Raw genomic sequence first — 22,023 nt, forward strand, 5'->3', positions numbered from 1 at the left:
AGTTTCGATATATCAGGACTTATGTATACCAGAGTAGTTAGGCTGTGATAGTTTCGATATTTCAGGACTTATGTATACCAGAGTAGTTAGGCTGTGATAGATTCGATATATCAGGACTTATGTATACCAGAGTAGTTAGGCTGTGATAGATACCACAAATCAGGACTTATGTATACCAGAGTAGTTAGGCTGTGATAGATTTGATATATCAGGACTTATGTATACCAGAGTAGTTAGGCTGTGATAGATACCATATATCAGGACTTATGTACAGCAGAGTAGTTAGGCTGTGATAGATTTGATATATCAGGACTTATGTATACCAGAGTAGTTAGGCTGTGATAGATACCACAAATCAGGACTTATGTATACCAGAGTAGTTAGGCTGTGATAGATTTGATATATCAGGACTTATGTATACCAGAGTAGTTAGGCTGTGATAGATACCATATGATATATCAGTATTTAGTTATTTATTGACTAAAACCAAACCTTACTCATTTTAATGCCAATAATCCCAGGTTTGCTAATTAGGCTTTGAAGTTAAATTTGTAAGATACCAGGACTTAGTTAATAGTTGAGTACAGTAGCCAAGTTAAATACATTGTGCTTACATTTAATATTATGAAAATTCAAACTATTTGGCTAAGTACTGTAACACAATCAACTTCTTTGATTACTTGTTTTATTATGCTTACACAAATGGTACCACATTCAGATCAAGACTAGTGACAAAACTATTTCATTAGATTATAATATAAATGTATACAAACAGTTTTTAAACATTGTCTTTTTTTATCAGTTCAGTAATCATTATATCCAATCATATCCTAAGCTTTGTCAGTTCTAAATAATCGTCAATCTATACAGCAAATCATAAAATAATATAATACAATGTGTTGTAAACAAATAAACACTTAAAAATAGCTAGGATAGCAATAGTACGGATCTCTAATAAGAGTCACCTTTTCACCTCAAATTTGCAAGTTATTTACATCAAGGAGAATAAAATATGCCGAAAAGTGGTAGCCCAGGGACTTGGCTATCTGACTCAACATACTTATTATTTATTATTTTATTATTTGACTTTCTTTAAACTCGATAGAATGTTGAGCCAAAGGCTCTTCTCACACAATGTCAAGATAAAAATATACATTATATACATTAAAGTGGTATATGGCATTTTCATATGGTATATGGCATTTTCCTATGGTATATGGCATTTTCCTATGGTATATGGCATTTTCATATGGTATATGGCATTTTCATGTGGTATATGGCATTTTCATACGGTATATGGCATTTTCATACGGTATATGACATTTTCATATGGTATATGGCATTTTCATACGGTATATGGCATTTTCATACGGTATATGGCATTTTCATATGGTATATGGCATTTTCATATGGTATATGGCATTTTCATATGGTATATGGCATTTTCATATGGTATATGGCAATTTCATATGGTATATGGCATTTTCATATGGTATATGGCATTTTCATGCCAGATAGCTATGTCTCTGGACTAAAAAACATTGGTGGCAAAGTTCCACTGTAATCTAATGTTGGGTGTTGGTTTTATTGGATCTCATTTTGAAGTTAATTCTGTGCTCTGTGGAATGTGTATTGCACTTAAGATATCCTGTGACATTTAGTGGTACATTTTATCATGTAGCAATAAAGTGGATGTAGACACTAGTTTCACTGCTATTGCACATATCTTTCTCTATGTTCTACCAGTAAGACAGGCCTTAAACATTGCATAATGCATGTGTACCTCCATCAATCAGGGAGAGGTAACTATAAATAAAACTACAACACATACTAAAATAGATGCCAGTCAATTGCCCTCTAGGCTACAAGATTCCTAGCCTTGCATTACAATTTGGCTGTCACAGGTGCCTGTTTTCAGGTATGTTAAAGAACTTCGCCGAATGGCCAATGATATGTTTATCAGTCCCAGTCCTTTTGTTTCTCTTCCTTGAGGAAACAGCATCTTTCTACCTTGTAAGTTGTAGCTGACTAGGAATATGATAATGTTATAGGACTACACATAATCTAACAAATGAGGAATTGAAATTTTCAAGTTAATATATTACATGTTACATGTACAAATATTTAGGAATATAGAAAAAGGGACTTTTTGGCCTTTCTTTAGTAGGAATGTAACCACTGATTTTATTGTTAAATTAAGTTCAGCTGTGACTGTCAAATGCTTAGTTAGATTCACTCCGATCAGTTTCTAAAATAAACTTACCTTTGTTGCAAGAAATGCTAAACATCTGTTGAGATTTTCTATTTTCTGTACTCTGAGTATCCCCCTATTTGGTTTTCCAAGTTTTTCACCAGATATGATTTCTAATAATTTCATTAACATCTTGCCATCTTCTAGGTCTTTGTAAAGATCATTTACATGAAGATTGGCCTAGAAAGCAAAAAAAAAGGACATTTTTTTATTTCTACACTCCAAGGTCAAAGGTCAACTCGTATAAGATGTTTGCATTCTGCTGCCATCAAACAAAGCAAACTACTTGGTAGCATTTTCTTACCTGGAACTCAAGATAGGTGACAAATTATGTCATCAAACAACAAATGTGAAAATACAATGAATGACACTATATTTGTTCAAAAATTCTTTACAGATATTTATCAGCTTGGTAAACAATACACCTGCCTTTATGAGAACGTGCAGGTATTCTACACAACTCCTTCATTTATGTACAGGTCACACTTCACATATTTGTGCATATTTTTGCACAGGTTCCTATTTATATGCTGCTTTACAGTGTACTGTAGGTAATCTCAGAAAAAGCCATTCTGAATGTTGTTTACATGATGAATCGTAGTACATTGGTATGAGATGTTGACATTTTTGTTGCTTGTCATGACAACTCACTGTACAATGTTGTCATCCAAACAATTGCTATCCTATCCCTGTGACCCTTCACTCATCATAGCAGATTTTTGTTCTGTAAATGCACAAGATCTTTTTATCAAAAGCAATAACCTTAATCAGATTCTGTGCACAAGGAAAACTAGTCATACACTTAATTTTAATCAAATCATGTCAAATTGCAGAGTGAATCCTGATGTATGAAACTTATTATCAAATCATCTCTTCATCCGTAAAGAGATTTGATGCCACGGATAGCACTAGACTATATGCAACTGGGATAAGTGTTCCTTGTGCAGGATAATTCCACAATGCCATTGTCTGCTCTTTCCGTGAATTCACAGTTTGGGAAACTTTATATCTGAATATCATTATGAAAATCAAATATAGCTGGGCCGATTTGAGTTTGACACATGCATAAATTATGTTTGTAATCAGTTTGTACTATTAAAGTTTGTACTATTTTACCGTTTGTAAACAGTTTGTACTATTGTACCGTTTGTAAACAGTTTGTACTATTGTACCGTTTGTAAACAGTTTGTACTATTGTACTGTTTCTAAACAGTTTGTACTATTGTACCATTTGTAAACAGTTTGTACTATTGTACCGTTTGTAAACAGTTTGTACTATTGTACCGTTTGTAAACAGTTTGTACTATTGTACCGTTTGTAAACAGTTTGTACTATTGTACCGTTTGTAAACAGTTTGTACTATTGTACCGTTTGTAAACAGTTTGTACTATTGTACCGTTTGTAAACAGTTTGTACTATTGTACCGTTTGTAAACAGTTTGTACTATTGTACTGTTTGTAAACAGTTTGTACTATTGTACCGTTTGTAAACAGTTTGTACTATTGTACCGTTTGTAAACAGTTTGTACTATTGTACCGTTTGTAAACAGTTTGTACTATTGTACCGTTTGTAAACAGTTTGTACTATTGTACCGTTTGTAAACAGTTTGTACTATTGTACCGTTTGTAAACAGTTTGTACTATTGCACTGTTTGTAAACAGTTTGTACTATTGTACCATTTGTAAACAGTTTGTACTATTGTACCATTTGTAAACAGTTTGTACTATTGTACTGTTTGTAAACAGTTTGTACTATTGTACCGTTTGTAAACAGTTTGTACTATTGTACTGTTTGTAAACAGTTTGTACTATTGTACCGTTTGTAAACAGTTTGTACTATTGTACCGTTTGTAAACAGTTTGTACTATTGTACTGTTTGTAAACAGTTTGTACTATTGTACCGTTTGTAAACAGTTTGTACTATTGTACCGTTTGTAAACAGTTTGTACTATTGTACTGTTTGTAAACAGTTTGTACTATTGTACTGTTTGTAAACAGTTTGTACTATTGTACCGTTTGTAAACAGTTTGTACTATTTGTGATGCAATTCCAGTCACCATTGTATAGCATGTAACCAGAAGTACATGTACAAACTTAAATGAATTAGCTAGTATACTACAGGGGCTACGCTTCAAATTCTTAGCTGAGACGAGTGAGATGTTGTTTGTATTGTATTATATTGTTATTTTTTCACTTCAGAAATGAGGCCTAGTAAAAAAAATTGTGTGGTTCCGATTACATTCAATTTTAGAATAGGTCGGTAGATTTTTTATTTTATTTAATTACATCTTTTTTGTGTGTGAGTGTCAGGTTTTCCATTGTTTTCCAAATGGTTTCTGTGTTGTTTATTTCTTCCTATCAGATGTACAGCCATTACAGATTGGAAAAAGTTTTTTATTGTCTTTTTAAGTTGATGTCAGTTTCCGCATTCACTATTTCTGTCAAGACTTCATAATTTTTGCGGATTTTATCATTTTTTTCTCGAATATGTAAACAAATTTAGGGTCGGTAGTACAAAACTAGGTGGGGTCAGGTAACCCGGAACCAAGCCATTTTTTTCTAGGCCTGATATCAAATGTATGAGGATTAGTAACTTAGATTACACTGTTTACCAACTTTGTTGTAATAATTTAGTATCAGCTGCCATTGTCAATGATAATGGTCATTTACCAAGATCTCGCATCAGAAAATGAAATGCAAGAACGAATTAAGCCTTTCAACTGGCAATGTGTAAGAATTTGCTGCTAATCTTGAAGTGTACAAGTGTGTGCATTTCAGTATAAAACAACTTTCAAATCAATGCCACATTACTCTTACAAGGACACTTACATTATAACCAATTTTGCCTTGCACAGAGTTGTGCAATTCCCAGAGATAGAGGGGAGAGTAAGAAAGAACCTCACCTTTTCTAAAAATTGATTCATCCATTTTGTAAAAGTCTTTTTCTGTATGGCCATACGCTCTTCCCTCAGAGCCTTGATACGGTTCACCTCGAACTCGTTGGTCTGTTTGGCCGCCATTTCCCAATCGTCACTGTTGTGAAGTCAAACATAAAATACACGAAAAACAACATGAGAAAATCAAGCTATTCATTTCATGAAACATTAATCTCAATTTCCATGTATCTTTCAAATCACTTTCCATTGGTACAGACAGATTTTGGACGTCATGAATATCAAAATTTATGATCAATAAAATTAAGCAAGAATAGTGGTTATGATTAATTCTCATTTGGGTCTACAAGCAATATGGTATATTACAATTTAAATGTAAGTAAAACTCTAAATGTAAAACTACGAAAAATGACAAAATAATGCTAAATGATAAAACATACATCCTGTATTAGGAAAAAAGTCAAGCGTTAATAAAGTGAAATGGGTTTTATAAGCTGTGGTCAAATTACATGCTTGGACAGATCTATGTTAAAAGGAGATCAGAGTCTTTAGTTGGGAGGTCGGGTGGGAGTAGGTCGGGTGGGGGGGGGGGGGTAGGTCAGGTGGGAGGGGGGTGGGGGTTGTTGTTGAGATGAGCTCCCTGTAATGAAAACATTACTGGATTAGTATGTAGTCTACAATTTTACCTTATTCTTGACACCTAAAGTGTTATTTACAGGTCCATTGTTGATATCCACCATTCCAACACATCATATTCATGAAGTGATATACACAGGTAATATGTCTTCATCGGAATAAATGACAAATGAACCGCAAAATAACACAACAAGATCCTACCATCAATTCTAAACTAAGATTCCACCCAATGTTTTATGATGAAAGTTATTTAGTCTCATCAGTCTTAGTTTTACATGACAACTTTGTTTTTCTCCCTTTTGAAGCTAAACAAGTCATAAATTACTAATAATATACATGCCAAGTGAACAAAGTTCATAAAGTCACACCATAGACCCTCCCCACCCAGGTGGAGGGTCTATGGTCACACCAACACTGATTTTTTGAATAAAAATCAACTACAGTAAAAACATACTACATTTATAATAATGTGAAAGGGAGAGATATCTGATAGCAGAAAGATATCACAGAAGACAGGGATAATGAGGTAACTTAAATTGCATCCTTTAACATGAAGTATTTCAGGTGGGCTGTTACCATTTATGAATAGCAGGTAGGTAATCACAATGTATGGCTATTGTATGCTTTAACAGGCATACCAGACATACCAATGTCTTTACACTGACCTAAATCTATCAAACTTGTCAATTGTTTGACTTGACCTTTACAACCATACTGCATAGTTTTCAGACTGACTCCTAAAGTCATTGTAGCAGAAACACCTGAGTTTGCATATTCTGTGGCTGGGACATCGGGAATGGGTAGGGCATATGCATGCAGTGTACAGTTCCATGTTCTGTGTAATGGCTAGGTAGTGGGTAGGGCACAAGCATGCAGTGTATTGTATCACCACTACATGCACTACAGGTATCTACCACCATGGCTTCATCTAAGTAGCTATGTACACAGTAGCCTGTGTGCACACATAACAGTGAACACTGTTCAAAAGCCCTTACATAGCATAGCAGCTATATTACAACAATAATCATTAATCCAGGCAGTAAATGCAATAATATATCAAGTCAACAAACACTACTAGTCTAGTTTAGACATTTACTACCACTAGACACCCACATCAGTGGTAGCAGTGTAGCATTTTCCTATCCACCTGCCAGTCTGTTTTGGGTTAAGGCCATTGTGTTCAAACCTGCTGACTACAACATGTACATGTCAAAATGACACTCACAGTACAAATTAACATGATTAATTTTAATAATACAATGTATATATACTTACAATTTATAGTATTGATGTTAATTACTCCCTTCAAAGGTATGTAATATTTCACACTGTAACATATACCTGTCTATTTCCCTCCAGCCACAACACAGGTAACACTCCACATGATAATGATTCCCTGGTTAAGTTTTAACTGCATGCTAATATTAGTATGTTGTCTATAATTACAAGGGTGGTTTACTCCAAATAGAAACTAACATGCTCAGAGCACAGAATTACAGGGTAAATACTTCTGGTTTGAATTAATAAACACACGCTAAGTTGTAGCTCCTCCCATCACTCCACTTGACTGCACTGTCAGGACAAGTTTTCTGACAATTGAAATTTACACATCTCCATTCCTTCACTTATCTATGCCTACATCAAATGGTCTTATGTAAATTTACATTTGCTTACAAAGTGATTACCATGTTTTTTTTATTCTTGTAAGGTAATCAAATTAGAAGTGTTTGCAACTACTTTTGCATATTACACACGACTTTCTTGTTTTGCCAATACGTATCTGTTAGAGTTGTAACCATACAATTGTCATGGATCACACAAAGTAGTAAAACTGAAACCTGGTTGTGAAAAAATGTACTCTACAATTACTGAAGCCTAATTTCATAATGTAAATATGACCTTATTATCTTCATTAGATCTAAACTGGTCTGTGGAACTTATGAGGTACATCAAACATACCTTCATCCTTATGTAAATATTTCAATTTTGACATGGACAATACTTTTTTCAAATTTGGATCCAGGACTTTCACTAAGTGTTTTAATATATAATACATGGACTTAAACTATGGAATGAAATAATATGTATACTGCCACATATTAATGTTTGCACAGGGTGTATATCCATTGAATGATGAATAAACCAAATACCAGAATAAAACACAACACATAATATTCCTGTCTACAGTACACAGCCCTGGCCCTGCACATGCTTCAACTGAGTAGACTCTAACAGAGTAGACGCTACTAGAGATATGAAAAATGTGTTTGATTACAGTTTGACATTTGCCATCCATACAGAGTTCACGAAACCGGATCATCACATAAGTAGAATTTGAAAACATGTGCCAGCATGGTATCTAGTCAATATTTTACACAGTTTACACCATACAAGGAGATGAATACTCAAAATTTGTTCAAAACACTTTGTTCAAAATCTTTCAAACACAACTCGATTTGAGATCATTATACTTTCATCATCACAAAATATCGTATAATACTGAATTATTACTATTTTGCACGGAATGCTTCAATAGATGGAGGCCATATGCTCTTCAAGCACAATTTATTGAACAGGTGGTCTTCAAAAGGAACTAATTGAATTAAATTTGTAGACATGTTCTCCAATGAAATAGATTCAGTTTATGAAACGTGCAATCTTTTCAAATGCTCTAAGTTAATTCTATATGTATACTACTGTATTATTAGGACTGAGTAATAAAGGATTAGCTTTAGTCTTAGAACTGAAAATATTGCTTGTTTTGTATATGACAAATGTCATTATATCAGAAGTGGGTAGAAACATAAACAGAGAAAGAACGACATTGTGTACGGTAGAACTTATCGAAATACTCAACAACAACAAAATCATATAAAAGTTTCTTCAGAAAATGAGTAGGGTGGGTGCATGGTTGAATAGCATGGTGTAACAAACTGCATCTCACTTTGGTTACCTAGTCTGGTTGTACTCAGATGTGTGTTGGTGTGTATTGTAGGATACAAGTGACATAAATATTCAAATCACAACAGTATTAAAGAAGAAAAACTGGGTTCACTCTCAACATGGACTACTTGATAGATTTAGATACCTCTATGAATCACAACAGTATTAAAGAAGAAAAACTGGGTTCACTCTCAACACGGACTACTTGATAGATTTAGATACCTCTATGAATTGAAGAATTTAGAAAATAACTATACAAAAGACATGTCTATCATGATGGTATAGACAGCCAAATAATTTTCTGTGACATGAAACTTTGTTTGAATAGTAGTATTTACTATGAAAACAGAGAAAAAAAATAGTGAAAATTATTATATAACGACAATAATTTGAAATAATCTGATAGAAATTCTATAAAGTAAATGTAGTGTGATTTGCCAAAATATTATTAAATTTACAGTAATTATTCTATTAAAAAAAGCACTTTGCCTGTGGAGCAATTTGGCGGGAAATGGCGTAAGCCACAGAACGTACATTCTACCACAACAACAACCAAGGTTAATAAAAAACATCTGTACTGACACCAAATGTGACATTTTATCTCTCAAAACACACCAAATAAATATCACCCAGTAACTTTTTAATCTGAAATAGTTAATTATTCAATGGTTAAAAAAATTATTAATCATGTATGAATTAATATATGATATACAATGTACATACCGCGGCATTTTTACTGGATGAAGTGAGTGAGCAACTCTGTGAATTAAGTACGTCCAATATCCAGTAACAACTGCTACCTTGATTCTATTTCACCATTCTATGTTATAAATGTACTTAGGTGTGTACAATGTAGGCCACCATGATTCACAAACTGATGACACACAATCCACTTGAACTATAACAGACCAGCAGTTCACAAAGTGGTATTTCTTTCATTTCTATATATATATACATACATCCACTTGTACCTTCTGCTGTTTTGGGCTGCAAGGATTACTAGGGGTGGCTCTTAATTTATAAATTATCATCAATAAAAAATGAATGCAAATTAAAGTTCATTGTTATTCAAATCATATCACAGCATGAACTCCGTCATGTGGGACATTCATTCTAAATATTCATTTTTAATGGTACATACATTGCCGGCATTCAGAGCTGTACACCATGGAATTTCAAAACACAACGAAAACAAATTCTAAATAAAATTATATGATATTCAATTGATCAAAAGACCCCTCATGTGTTGCCATGGTGATAGGAATGTATTATACTGCTAGTTCCATCAAAAGCCACCAGAACTATTTGCTTATACAGGCACATTAAGTATTTGTATACCATCTATACGGCAAATAGCAGGAAAACTGGTACCCTTTGTCGTCATTGACTAAAAACTATTTACTTTTGATTTGTATTGTGTTATTCAAAACACTGACTAAATGAAAGGATGTATCATTCTACTGCTATTATTCTACATTATCTGGTTTCGGCCAAAAATTGAGAAAAAACGGTGACCTAAACGGTGGATTGTGATGTGGCAAACACTATAATTTATGAGATATTAATATCTATGAGTCCCCGATTACATAGTATGCCTGGCTGTAAATGCAAACTGACATTGTTTCCACTATATCCATAGCCTGCAGCTGGTCAACCTGCAAGTAGTTACAAACACAAATACACTGTTTGCAATATACTGTCAATGAAAACAGGTCAGCATATCTCTTCACTTTTTATTATCAGTATCTTCACATTTTTATTCTCTTAATTACTAATACCTTGATCTTTTTCATGACTTTTAATTATTCACCATAATTCACAGAGTGAAACCAATGTATCAACAAAGAATTGACCACAACAATGAAACACCCCTACAGCCACTTGAGAATGGAACGAACAAAGGAAAAAGTGCAGTTGACTGAGTGTATGTCTGTCACTTTATTTACACTGATGAATAAATTAAACCAAGCACATAAAAAAATTCTACAAAGTTAAACTAAGTTACACATGTCATAGTTTTTATGAAATGATTTATCACTATGAAATCTTACAGAGTCATAATAAATTCTTATGAGTGAAGAGGTACACTCATGTAGGGCTTCAGTTGATAAAATTACAGCAAGTGCAGCCAATCAGCAGCCAATCAGACAAAGGTTTGTTAACACATTTAAAATGATATAAGAGGGCTGATACTCAGATATAATGAGTACATCTATCAATCTAATGTCATATATCTTATAGGCTGGCTATATCAGATAATGGTGTTAGATAGACACTTTTATCATACATGTAGTAGATGTGTAATGCTATGGAAAGAATGCTTTCTGTAGCATGTTATTAGTTTGTCATAACTTGCACCATAACCTGTGACACACCTTGTTGAAAGGTGGATTTTGCCATGTCCAGCAAAATCTCCCCATTAAAGGACAGTTTTGGGTGCCATTTTTTTTTCACTAATATATAGTCTATGTAGGGGGGGGGGGGGGGGGGTTTACTTATGATCTACATCAGACCTATCTCTTTGAGGCATATTGCAAATATTGAAACTTAATGCATTCTGAGGTTTTTGGGGACATTGGTGGTACAGATCACTAACCCTTACTTCCAAAGGTCACATCATCTTTGGCTTCCACACAGGCAAAGTCTGGAATACCTAACATATTATCAAGTTACTGAATGAATCATTTACTGGCGTCCTACCCAAGGTAGCCTTAAATCTATTCCTATGATCTAGACATTTCATTTCCCCTTTTCTAAATTGAACCTATGCTAAATTTAGGGAATTTCAAAAATACTTTGCAGCAAGACAGGGTGCATTTTCTCGGCCAAATTCTGGACATTTCACCCAACACCCCCCCCCCCAACTCACACACACACACACACACACACACACACACACACACACACACCATTTTAATCCCCATTGTACTGTTATATGCTAACATGGACTAGGAATCCAGTCTTCTCAGCAAAGTTACAAATGAAAACAACAAAATACAAATCTTCTGCAAGTAAAATCGTGACTTGCAATCTTTTTCACTTCCTTTCAACGAGGTGTACATTGCTTCCTGACATTCAATTATTAATAACATTTTATAATGGTATCTACATTTTAATATATCACAGTATTCACTTCCAGGAATAAAAGTAGCTACAGCTGATTTGATGGGAAGTTGTTAGAAGTACATAACTGATGCTGGAACTGTTTACTTTATCTTTAAAGTCAACATTACATGTACACTTTACAGATTAAATACTGAATAGATTACATCAACTTTGTACAGATATTACAAAAACTGTAAAGACACCTTTCTTTGACCCTTTACTCACATTTATTGTTGTCTGAGGTTGTAAGGAACTCTTTTCCCTATTAATCTCTCTTGTCTGTACAGTATGCCATGTCATGCTGCCAAAGCAAGGGTTAATTAGGGCTGAACAACACAATGCATCTTTACACTAAATTAAAGTCTATTAAGCTATCTATAGCATGGAATCCTTGCTGTCCTGGTCTACAATAACAATACATTCTACAATTACCAATGATGCAAACAAACAGACATTTGCTATTCATATTGTGTTTGCATGTTGATGCACTATGCTAAGATATGAGGAGTTACAATCAAATTAGAATATCAAATACACCAGAACTGATGAATTGATGAAGGGCTTCCATAAACATAACAACAACCCCTCATGGAATGGACATACACAAATCATGTACTAACAGTACCACATCAGATACTGGTATATCACATCGTTGAAAACCACAGCCTCTTTTACAACACCATCCAAAATGTGCCGTCCTGCAAGAATGGTATATGTATCACTACTACTGTGAATACAATCTACACAGTGTACTAAACACGTCCACCATATTAATACAACACATCCAACAATATTACAACTGTCTGCCATAATCAAGACATTGTAATTTGTATCTTTTCATGTTGTGAGGTCAAAAAGTACACCAACTAAGTATTCACTGCAATCAACTGATACTATACTACTTGTATCTCTCACGGTGGTATTTGTACTAAATCAGTTTTTTGCTGTCAACAAGCGACAGGATGTCAGTGGACGTTTTGTCTCATTACAGCATCATATTAAATCCTACTGCCTCATTTAAACATTCCAAAATAGTACTAGATAATCAAGCTATTTTTCTCATTCTGTTTAGATGCTTTGTATACTGATATGGTATGTGCATAATTCCATTCATTGACAAAGCTGTGGAAACTATGTAAATAGATGTGAATGGTGGCAAGCATTATACATTGTCTTTGTATACTAGTACTACAAAATAGAAATCCTGACTACAGTTTTTCTGAAGTCAGTCAGATTTAAATCCGTAAAATCTTGATTGATATTTCACAAATCCTCCCAAACTAACTGTTTGCCATCATGCAATTATTACTAGCCCTTCCCATGGTATACAGCATAAACCAATCAGACTAGCAGCTATCATAACTGAAGCCTTCATGTCAGACAGATTGTGAGAATTGAACACGTGTGTGTGTCAGGACCTAACAATACAAGTACCATGCCATGAAACGCCATGGGGATTTGATGATCATTATACCTTGCCTACTATTCCAAATACAAATACAAAATAAATGACTGCACAATCATTCCAAATCAATACGAAATCCTGGTGTTTGAGGGCAAATATAGCATAATAAATAAAGCTGCATAATCTGATGAAAAGGGAGCACAAAATCCAATTTTCATTAACTACATTATTTTCAATTAGTATAAGTTTATTATCAAGTGAGGTCACTCAAGGTAATACCATTTTCATATTTTATAGATTTTCAAGTAATTAAATTGAAAGAGAAAAAATTCAATTCCGGCTATAAAACTCTGAATGTTTACTTAGTAGTAATCAAATTAGAAGTTTTCAGTGTTAGTTTAGGGGAGAGAATAATGATTAAGGCTGGTGTGGAGATTGCCAAAAAAACATATTCACAGACTGACATGCTGTGCTGAGAAAAGCACTCTAAATTGCCTTTCCTGTCAAAAAATTCCACAACAATGCCCTGCAATGCATTATTCATGGGATATAGAGCTCTTCAAACCACAACATAACATGCTTTACTAAGCATTGTTGTTACTATTGTCATGTAAATTGATCTTTGTCATGCAAATTCCTAAATTAAACATCCCTTTCATCCTTAATTTTAACTCTCTGAACAAAATACCAATGACTTACCAACTCACTGCCAATGTATACATTTACTAATATTTGAAATAAAATTTCCCAATTTTAGTCATTTTATTATGTACGACACCCGTTTCTGCAGAATGCAATCTTTGCTGTTACAGTTGGGTACAAAACTTAAGAGTATTAAAAAACAAGTATTTCTACACGTAATTTGAAACAGACAAATATTGACAATTGCAAAAGGGAAAGTATAGGCTCTGCATACATAAACATGGCATCAATTGTTTTACTAAGGTAAGGTTACAAAGCTTAGTACATATCTCTACATTTACAATTTTAGTTCTAGAATTAACTGTAACTACTGGGTTTCAAAGTTAACATGCCTACCCCATTAAATACATGTAAGAGTTCTTAGTACTAATTATTGTGTTGTTAATTAGAATGCAATTTTTTAAAACATATTTGGAGTTGCTAGAATACACACAACTAAAAGGAATTAAGTACATACAATTTCAATCTAAAATAGATTCAGACACAGATAAATACTATAACAATGATCTAGGACTACAGGAAGAACCTAAGTGTTATCTCTATCTGATACAATTAGTCAGTTACACACTTATTATGTTTACAGTTTTTATCTACAGTTACTGGTAGTAGTGGTGGTGGTAGCAGTTAGATTTGGGTCAGTACAAATTTCATGCTATATAGACCAACATACCTGATCTCATTAGCCATTTTGGCTTTTTCCTATTCCCAGACAGCGTATGCGCGGAAACAGAAGCAACTATAAAGGCAACACCCTTGCCCACTGTAAGGCAACCAATCAAGTGATACACTGTCAATTCATTATATACTTATATAAAATTACCAATCTGACTCAAACAAACACAAAAGATATTGTGATGTAAAGGAGCATTACATTAAACAAAGATAACACACAAGATCTAATGAATATTGCCACTTGATTGGAGGAAAGCTGTACATTTATCTACTGTGTCTGTAGTGACAGTTGGTGATATCAACTCATTGCCAGAAGGCAGTTATGTATGATATGATTAAAGTGGGATTTTGAGAATAGGCGTTAAATTAGTTTTTTCTGATAAATGCACTACATATTTGTGGACATGATACTTAACTTTCACAGGCCACTTTGACCACAGGTATACAAACACAGACATAATATACACAATTGTTCATGGAATAACGCATATTTTATAGTAGTCAAATTATTGTATTCAGTATCAAAACAAAACAAAACATCAGGTTCTGACAGGTTCTACAATTGTTATCATCAAATCTGAAAGAAATGCAAAAGCACATTAAAATAGTTGACATATTTGTGTCTGAATGTACATGTGGGTGTGACAGTTTGTAATAGGAAAGATGTGTTCCTCAGACTAGTAATATCTGTCAATATTCTAGCAGCAACCTTGCCAACTGCCAGCAGCGTACACCATACCATAACTTGTACAGTCAGGTCTGTAAGTATAATGCTAATGTAAGTTACTGTTTACATTTACTGGACCGTGACATTCTACAACTGTAGTCTCACTCTACCAGAATATAGACTTTCACTGACTTCACAACAACGGAATGTCATACAGACTACAAAATAGGGCATGTATTGTGTGTAGGAATGACTCCATGAACCTAGTAGCTGAGATGCACTATTGAAATAAAACAAAGTTTCAACTCTTTCTTCAGTCCACAGCTACTGGAAACTGTTCGGGAAGAATTTTTTTAACTGTTAATGAATACATCTGGAATATAATCCATTATGGATGAAATTAAATGACAAAGAACTGAAAAAAATAAAGTGAAACTTGGTTTATTCTGTTTCTGTATTGTGGTCGTAACAATTCAAGCATGTCATCCATACAACAGATATGCGCTTTTTTCACATCATCATTAAAGCAATTGTTGACAATGATTACTGTGATGCTGTAAAATGAAATAACATCAAAGTTAGAACATAAATATTGTAGCAGGTGCATGTTTCAAGGGTCACTATACATATTGACTAGAAATTTACAATCCAAGAATTCATCTTGCTATATAAAGCCATAAAAATTGTGAAAATTACTATCATTTATCACATCAAGCCATCTGTCTAATTTCATCAAATTTTCTCAATATTAAGTAGATGATGTGATCAATCTTGATAAACATATCAAATCTCATTTTGAAAGTTATCCTAACAGTGCGAACAAAAAGCAGCCCTGACCTAACAGAATGCCGCTATCCCTCCAGGCTATACAATCCTCAAAACAAAGCAACTTTCCATGGTCCCAACAGTTACAACTTTATCTGAGTTTTCACTTGAGGTGTTTCTTGTATTTAGCTATCAATCACCACGTACTTTCATGCACAACTGGACTGGAAAATTTAACTTTATATTGGGAACTAATTTTGTGTGTGAGAGAAAACACAATATCCCTGAGGTGGCATAAAGACACACGGATGATACTGATCTACCATGACAACATCACGTTGCATTATTAATTCACTTTCACTTATTTCAATAATTACACAATGTTTGATTACTATTCCTATTCAAACATATTTATCATAGTTATGATTTGTTGTATGCTGTCTGACTACATTAATCACAACGTGTGCTTATGACAGTGCAGACAGAGTCCAAGAAGACAAAGATAACAATAGAAATAGGAAATGTATTGAATACGCTGAACATGACACTGACAGTATAGTTGACCTTCACCTTCATCAGGTCACCAAGACACAAGTCAATGACATACCTAACTTACTCTTGACCTGAAATTCTTGTTTTTCAATTATATCTATTACAATATGCCATTTATACTGTGGATCATTCCCATGATGGTCATTTGGAGTCAAAATGTATGGAAATTCACCCCTATAAATATCAGTCAGTGTTTAAAACATATCCCTATGGTACATGCACATACTTTGAATCAACTGACCTCAAACTGGTGTCCTGATGCCTACATTCTCACACCCTGGAGCATTACAAGTGGTCCCATGGGTTATATACACATCTATCAATTTGACAGGGGTTGCCATTTTTTTCAACCTCTGACCTCTGTATTCACCTAAGTTTTTTGTCTGTGTTTAATTCCTTTGACTGTGAGGTAGGTCACATCAAAAATTGGAGCTACTACCCTGTCTCTACATTGTATATCTTTCATGATTTTTTTTTGTCCAATCTAAAGTACACTCTATTGATAAATGTTTCAGCTCACAACTTTTGTAAACTTTTCAGCTGTACAGGTAAATATACACTTCCATATATCCCAGTTACAACACAAAGTCTACTTTCATCTGTGTGCAAAATCTCACTGCACTCAAGTAAATTAAAGAGCTTGACCAATTCTTGGCCATAAAATTCCTAGTTCTGATGACAAACTTTCAAAAAAAATGAAATCACTTTATATTATAAAGTCACACATGTGATGATTAATGAGTTTTTCTCATGATATATGGAGTATTTGTTTTCATTTTTTCCATACAATGTGGCAATAATAGTAGATGCAATCTGTAAGCAGACAATGGATCACTGACTACAGTGAAACTGCACATACTATAGGGAGTCACACAGTAGTTGTAACCCTATACTTTTCTCAGAGCCCTGACATTCTGGGGTACTGTACTGGACACTTCAATATGATGACCTAAATATTAATGTCGGGTATGGTTTGTTAGTTGCTTGTGATGTGAATTTACCAAATCAAAGTCTGACATCAAAATGAAAAGTGACAAAATAATATCGAAACTAAGCACAACTTTAGGTCTTTGTGGAATTTCCTAAGGAAATATAGTCTGTCAAAGTCATGTAAGAGACCACTAAACTGTATGATATAAAATATACGCTGTCAAAGTCATGTAAAAGATTACTCATGTAAATGCTGGCTATGCTAGGCTATGTATGGTTATTCAATCTACATTTGTATATGTAAACATGTTTAGACTGATCAAAATCTAACAAAGACTGATTGACACAAGAAACTTCAAAACAATAGAAATTAAAAGTTCTTGTACAAAGTGTGTGCCTTGGCAGGGTCATTCAAAACACAAAGCTTTCAAAATACACACACGCACGCACGCACGCACACACGCACACACACACACACATTCCTGACTTGTAAATGCAGTTTGACCTTGCTTCACAGTTTATCTATAAGGTACACTAAGAAACAGTCATTAAACACAGAATACATTTGTAGGTTAGGACATCACCAAAGAATTTACTTTCATTGGTGTTTACATTACAAAGTCCTTCATATAAAGTAGACTATCAAAGATACATATACCTGTTATAAACCAAATTACAAATGGCACATGCCTACAACTATTCCTCATGCTCCCTGACCTCCACAGTACCTGATCTAGTCAAATCCCTGAAGTCATAAATGAGTTTTACAGGACAGGGTGTCTGGACACCCAGTGTCTTAGTAGATATGTGGCAGACTGAGTCGCAGACTGAGTCACTATGTTGACACAGTGACTGCAAAGCTGGTATTTCTGACTTCTATGCTGTGTGACCTTGACCTAACAACTGTGTAATGTTCAAGTTTACAGCCATCATTGATCATTCACTGATCCACACATGAAAAGTCATTACCACTCTAGTTAACTCCTACAGGTGTTTGCATCAGTAAAAGTACAGCGAGATCACACATTTACAAAATATGCTCAAGACAATGAATAATTTCATCCCTTGTTCTAATACACTCAGTACTATACTCAATGCTGGTATACTATTACCTTCCAGCAATTAAAGAGACTAGTTTATAAATCAGTCATAGCATAAACTCATTCCTATTTTTAGGGACCAGCTGGCTGAATACAATATATTGTGGCTGTAAATAGCAACTGACATTAATACAGAAAAAAATAGACTACAGTACAGACCTGGATATGTGTCATAATATACCAGTCTGGAATTTATTCTATCCTAGAGATAAACCGGGCTGTACCCACCATTCAAATTACAAACCTGGGCTTGTAATTGTACCCACCATTCAAATTATAAACCTGGGCTTGTACCCACCATTCAAATTATAAACCTGGGCTTGTACCCACCATTCAAATTATAAACCTGGGCTTGTACCCACCATTTAAATTATAAACCTGGGCTTGTACCCACCATTCACATTATAAACCTGGGCTTGTACCCACCATTCACATTATAAACCTGGGCTTGTACCCACCATTCAAATTATAAACCTGGGCTTGTACCCACAATTCATATTATAAACCTGGGCTTGTACCCACCATTCAAATTATAAACCTGGGCTTGTACCAACCATTCATACTATAAACCTGGGCTTGTACCCTCCATTCATATTATAAACCTGGGCTTGTACCCACCAATCAAAATATAAACCTGGGCTTGTACCCACCAATCAAAATATAAACCTGGGCTTGTACCCTCCATTCATATTATAAACCTGGGCTTGTAATTGTACCCACCATTCATATTATAATCCTGGGCTTGTACCAACCATTCATATTATAAACCTGGGCTTGTACCCACCAATCAAAATATAAACCTGGGCTTGTAATTGTACCCACCATTCAAATTATAAACCTGGGCCTGTACCAACCATTCAAATTATAAACCTGGGCTTGTACCCAACATTCATATTATAAACCTGGGCTTGTACCCACCAATCATATTATAAACCTGGGCTTGTACCCAACATTCATATAAAGTCCCTGACACTGACTAACTTATTACATAGGTCCCTGATACTGTGTGTTTTCTGTTATCTCTCCTAATCATTATCTTATCATTTTGGAATTTCATAATCTCATACAATTTCATTAGTTGACAAGTACTGTACGGTACCAGTGTTTTATTTAAGGGCGGTAAGTAGGTAAAATCTACCGGGGTTCCCACATCATTTTACCGGGGTTCCCCACCTAAACTATGATACATTGCATGGGAAGCACTACCAGTTTTACCTCTTTCCCCCTTTCTGTTACCGGGGTTCCCAAACATTAGCAAAAACACTGAGTACCAACATGAACTTGACACAGAGTACCTGTGCACTAATACTTACAGTTACTGCAAGTTATGATACACCCAACAATAAAATCTCAGAATTTGACTGCATGAACTTCTGCTTCATTTACTTAACATTTATCATATTAAACTGCCTAAAATAAGTCAAATGCACTGTTGAAAGTACAGAGGTCTTGTCCTGCTTCCCATTGGCAATTTGCAACAACATTGTTGACTGGCTTGGCCAAGGAGTTGATGGTGACTAAAAGGACTTTTAAAGTGAACTATCTATTGTTCATTATAGCTGTAGTGACTGTGGTAAGTTTGACTGGATGTCAGATCCTTCATCATAGAAAGAATGCCACGTACTTACTCTCATCTGTTCATTCTAAACCCTCACACATTTCACACAGGTGAGTCCCAGTCAAGTATCCTAGCAACCACACTATTCTGCAATCATTAACACTTCTAGTACCACTAACATCATGCCTCTACAATTTTACAGTATACATTTTACTTTCTGTTTACTTTTCACTTGGTTTTTCTACCTTGTACAGTTTAGCATCTGACTAGGTTGGGCCTTCAAACTATGGCGTTAAAGGAATGTCACTAATGCAATGACGGATATCAATACACATTTTCTGATATCATAAAAAAGCATAGCACCTTATTTTCTATAGATGTACACATGTTGACAGTCTTCTAGACAAAGACATAGAGAAGGACAGTGACTTCCTATCATGAAATGAATACTTCCTGTATTCATTAGTTTATGGTATTTGGGTGTCAAGGTTTATGGCAACATCACCTGTCTACTTGATATGACCTATGATTTGTGAAACCCTCAAGAACACCAAACACTCCAACATCAAATACCTGTGCACTGAACTGGAATTTCAAAATCATTAGCAAAGTCCATGGTACGTAAAACTATGAGAGGGAGCATTAAAAAAGCTGATAATGGTACTCTCTAAGATTTGGTCTGTCAAGTCAAGGTTCGTATAGTGGGATAAAAATTATTGGCTTAGCATAAAGTTGGATTTAAAAAAATTGTTATCAAATAGAGAACTGAAATCAACTTCTAAACCAAACAGATACACTCAGTTTAGTTTCACTTCAATGGGCATAAATTGTAGTTCAAATAAATTCTGCTGATACCCAACCCAATTTTTCAGACATACTCAGCAGCAGTTGAGTGGTGTGAAGTAGTTTAGAAGGTCTACTATTTCAAGTAATGTGCAGTCTTGACTGGGTGTTTATTGTTGACATTTGGGGGTGAGGCTAAAAGCTGATGTTAACTATCAAAGGCAAACAATACAAAACAAGTGGTTGAACCTTTCTGTGGACAATGCCAAGGGTTTCACACTACTCATATCATAATGCAACTGTACTAAACTTCATACAAATGATTGACAATATTATTACTAGCAACTTGTCACATTGGAATTTAACAATTCAAATTGAGTACGCTCTTCAGTAGTGGTTCGTAATAATTCACAACATAAAACTTTGGAATTTCACATACAATTGCAACATATAAATGTATTTGTTTCCTTAGCTAGAAATGGTTCTTGACTTGAACACAAGTTGAAGTAGAACTGTTCAAGTAAATTGTAGATTGCCTACAAAAGCTACTTGCTGATTTTACTTTTCTTTTACATTTGTGAATACTTCAAGGCCATTTAGATTTTATCCCTGTGAGTTAATTGAGATGCAAAGAATGTTGCTTCAATCATTACCTAACAGTAGCCTTGCTATACCTATTATCACCTCACTCCTAAATCACATATTAAAAAGACTGTAAATGCAGTCATATCAGAAACCTGTTAAAACCCATTTTCCATCAATTTAGCTGTCCCACTCTATTCTTTGAATTTACTCTGTAAGTGAATGTATTTCTATAATCAAATAGCCTTACTGATGTCGACTTTAAAAGGATTAAAATTTAAAGGATTTCATTCTCTATGGGGGGGGGGGTGCAGTTCATGAATTGGTTGTAAGATATTATGTATACAAGAGTCTGTTTACATTACTTTTATTTTTCCTTTCATCAAAACCTATCAAAAATATTCAGCAACTATCATCAATTTGATTGTTGAAAATTTTGCTCTGCTGAGTGTTTTTGACTTATCCCCCAACATACACAT

General features: G+C 34.4%; 1 protein-coding gene across 8 annotated transcripts in view; it reads right to left on the minus strand.

The window, feature by feature from the left end:
• LOC144453445 (spectrin beta chain-like) overlaps positions 1 to 22,023 on the minus strand; it is an 84,737-nt gene that overhangs the window by 61,759 nt on the left and 955 nt on the right. For 7 of the 8 annotated variants that reach the window (XM_078144742.1, XM_078144743.1, XM_078144744.1 and 4 more), the window contains exons 2-3: positions 5,154 to 5,283; positions 2,264 to 2,431 (exon numbers count right to left, since the gene is read on the minus strand). In XM_078144742.1, coding sequence (XP_078000868.1) covers positions 2,264 to 2,431; positions 5,154 to 5,270 — 285 coding nt within the window. In that variant the 5' untranslated portion in view covers positions 5,271 to 5,283. Of the gene's footprint in view, positions 1 to 2,263; positions 2,432 to 5,153; positions 5,284 to 7,055; positions 7,184 to 22,023 lie in introns of those variants that run through there. The other variant, XM_078144741.1, reaches the window with a different exon arrangement.

This window comes from Glandiceps talaboti, chromosome 2, assembly GCF_964340395.1.
Source record: "Glandiceps talaboti chromosome 2, keGlaTala1.1, whole genome shotgun sequence".
NCBI lineage: Eukaryota > Metazoa > Hemichordata > Enteropneusta > Spengelidae > Glandiceps > Glandiceps talaboti.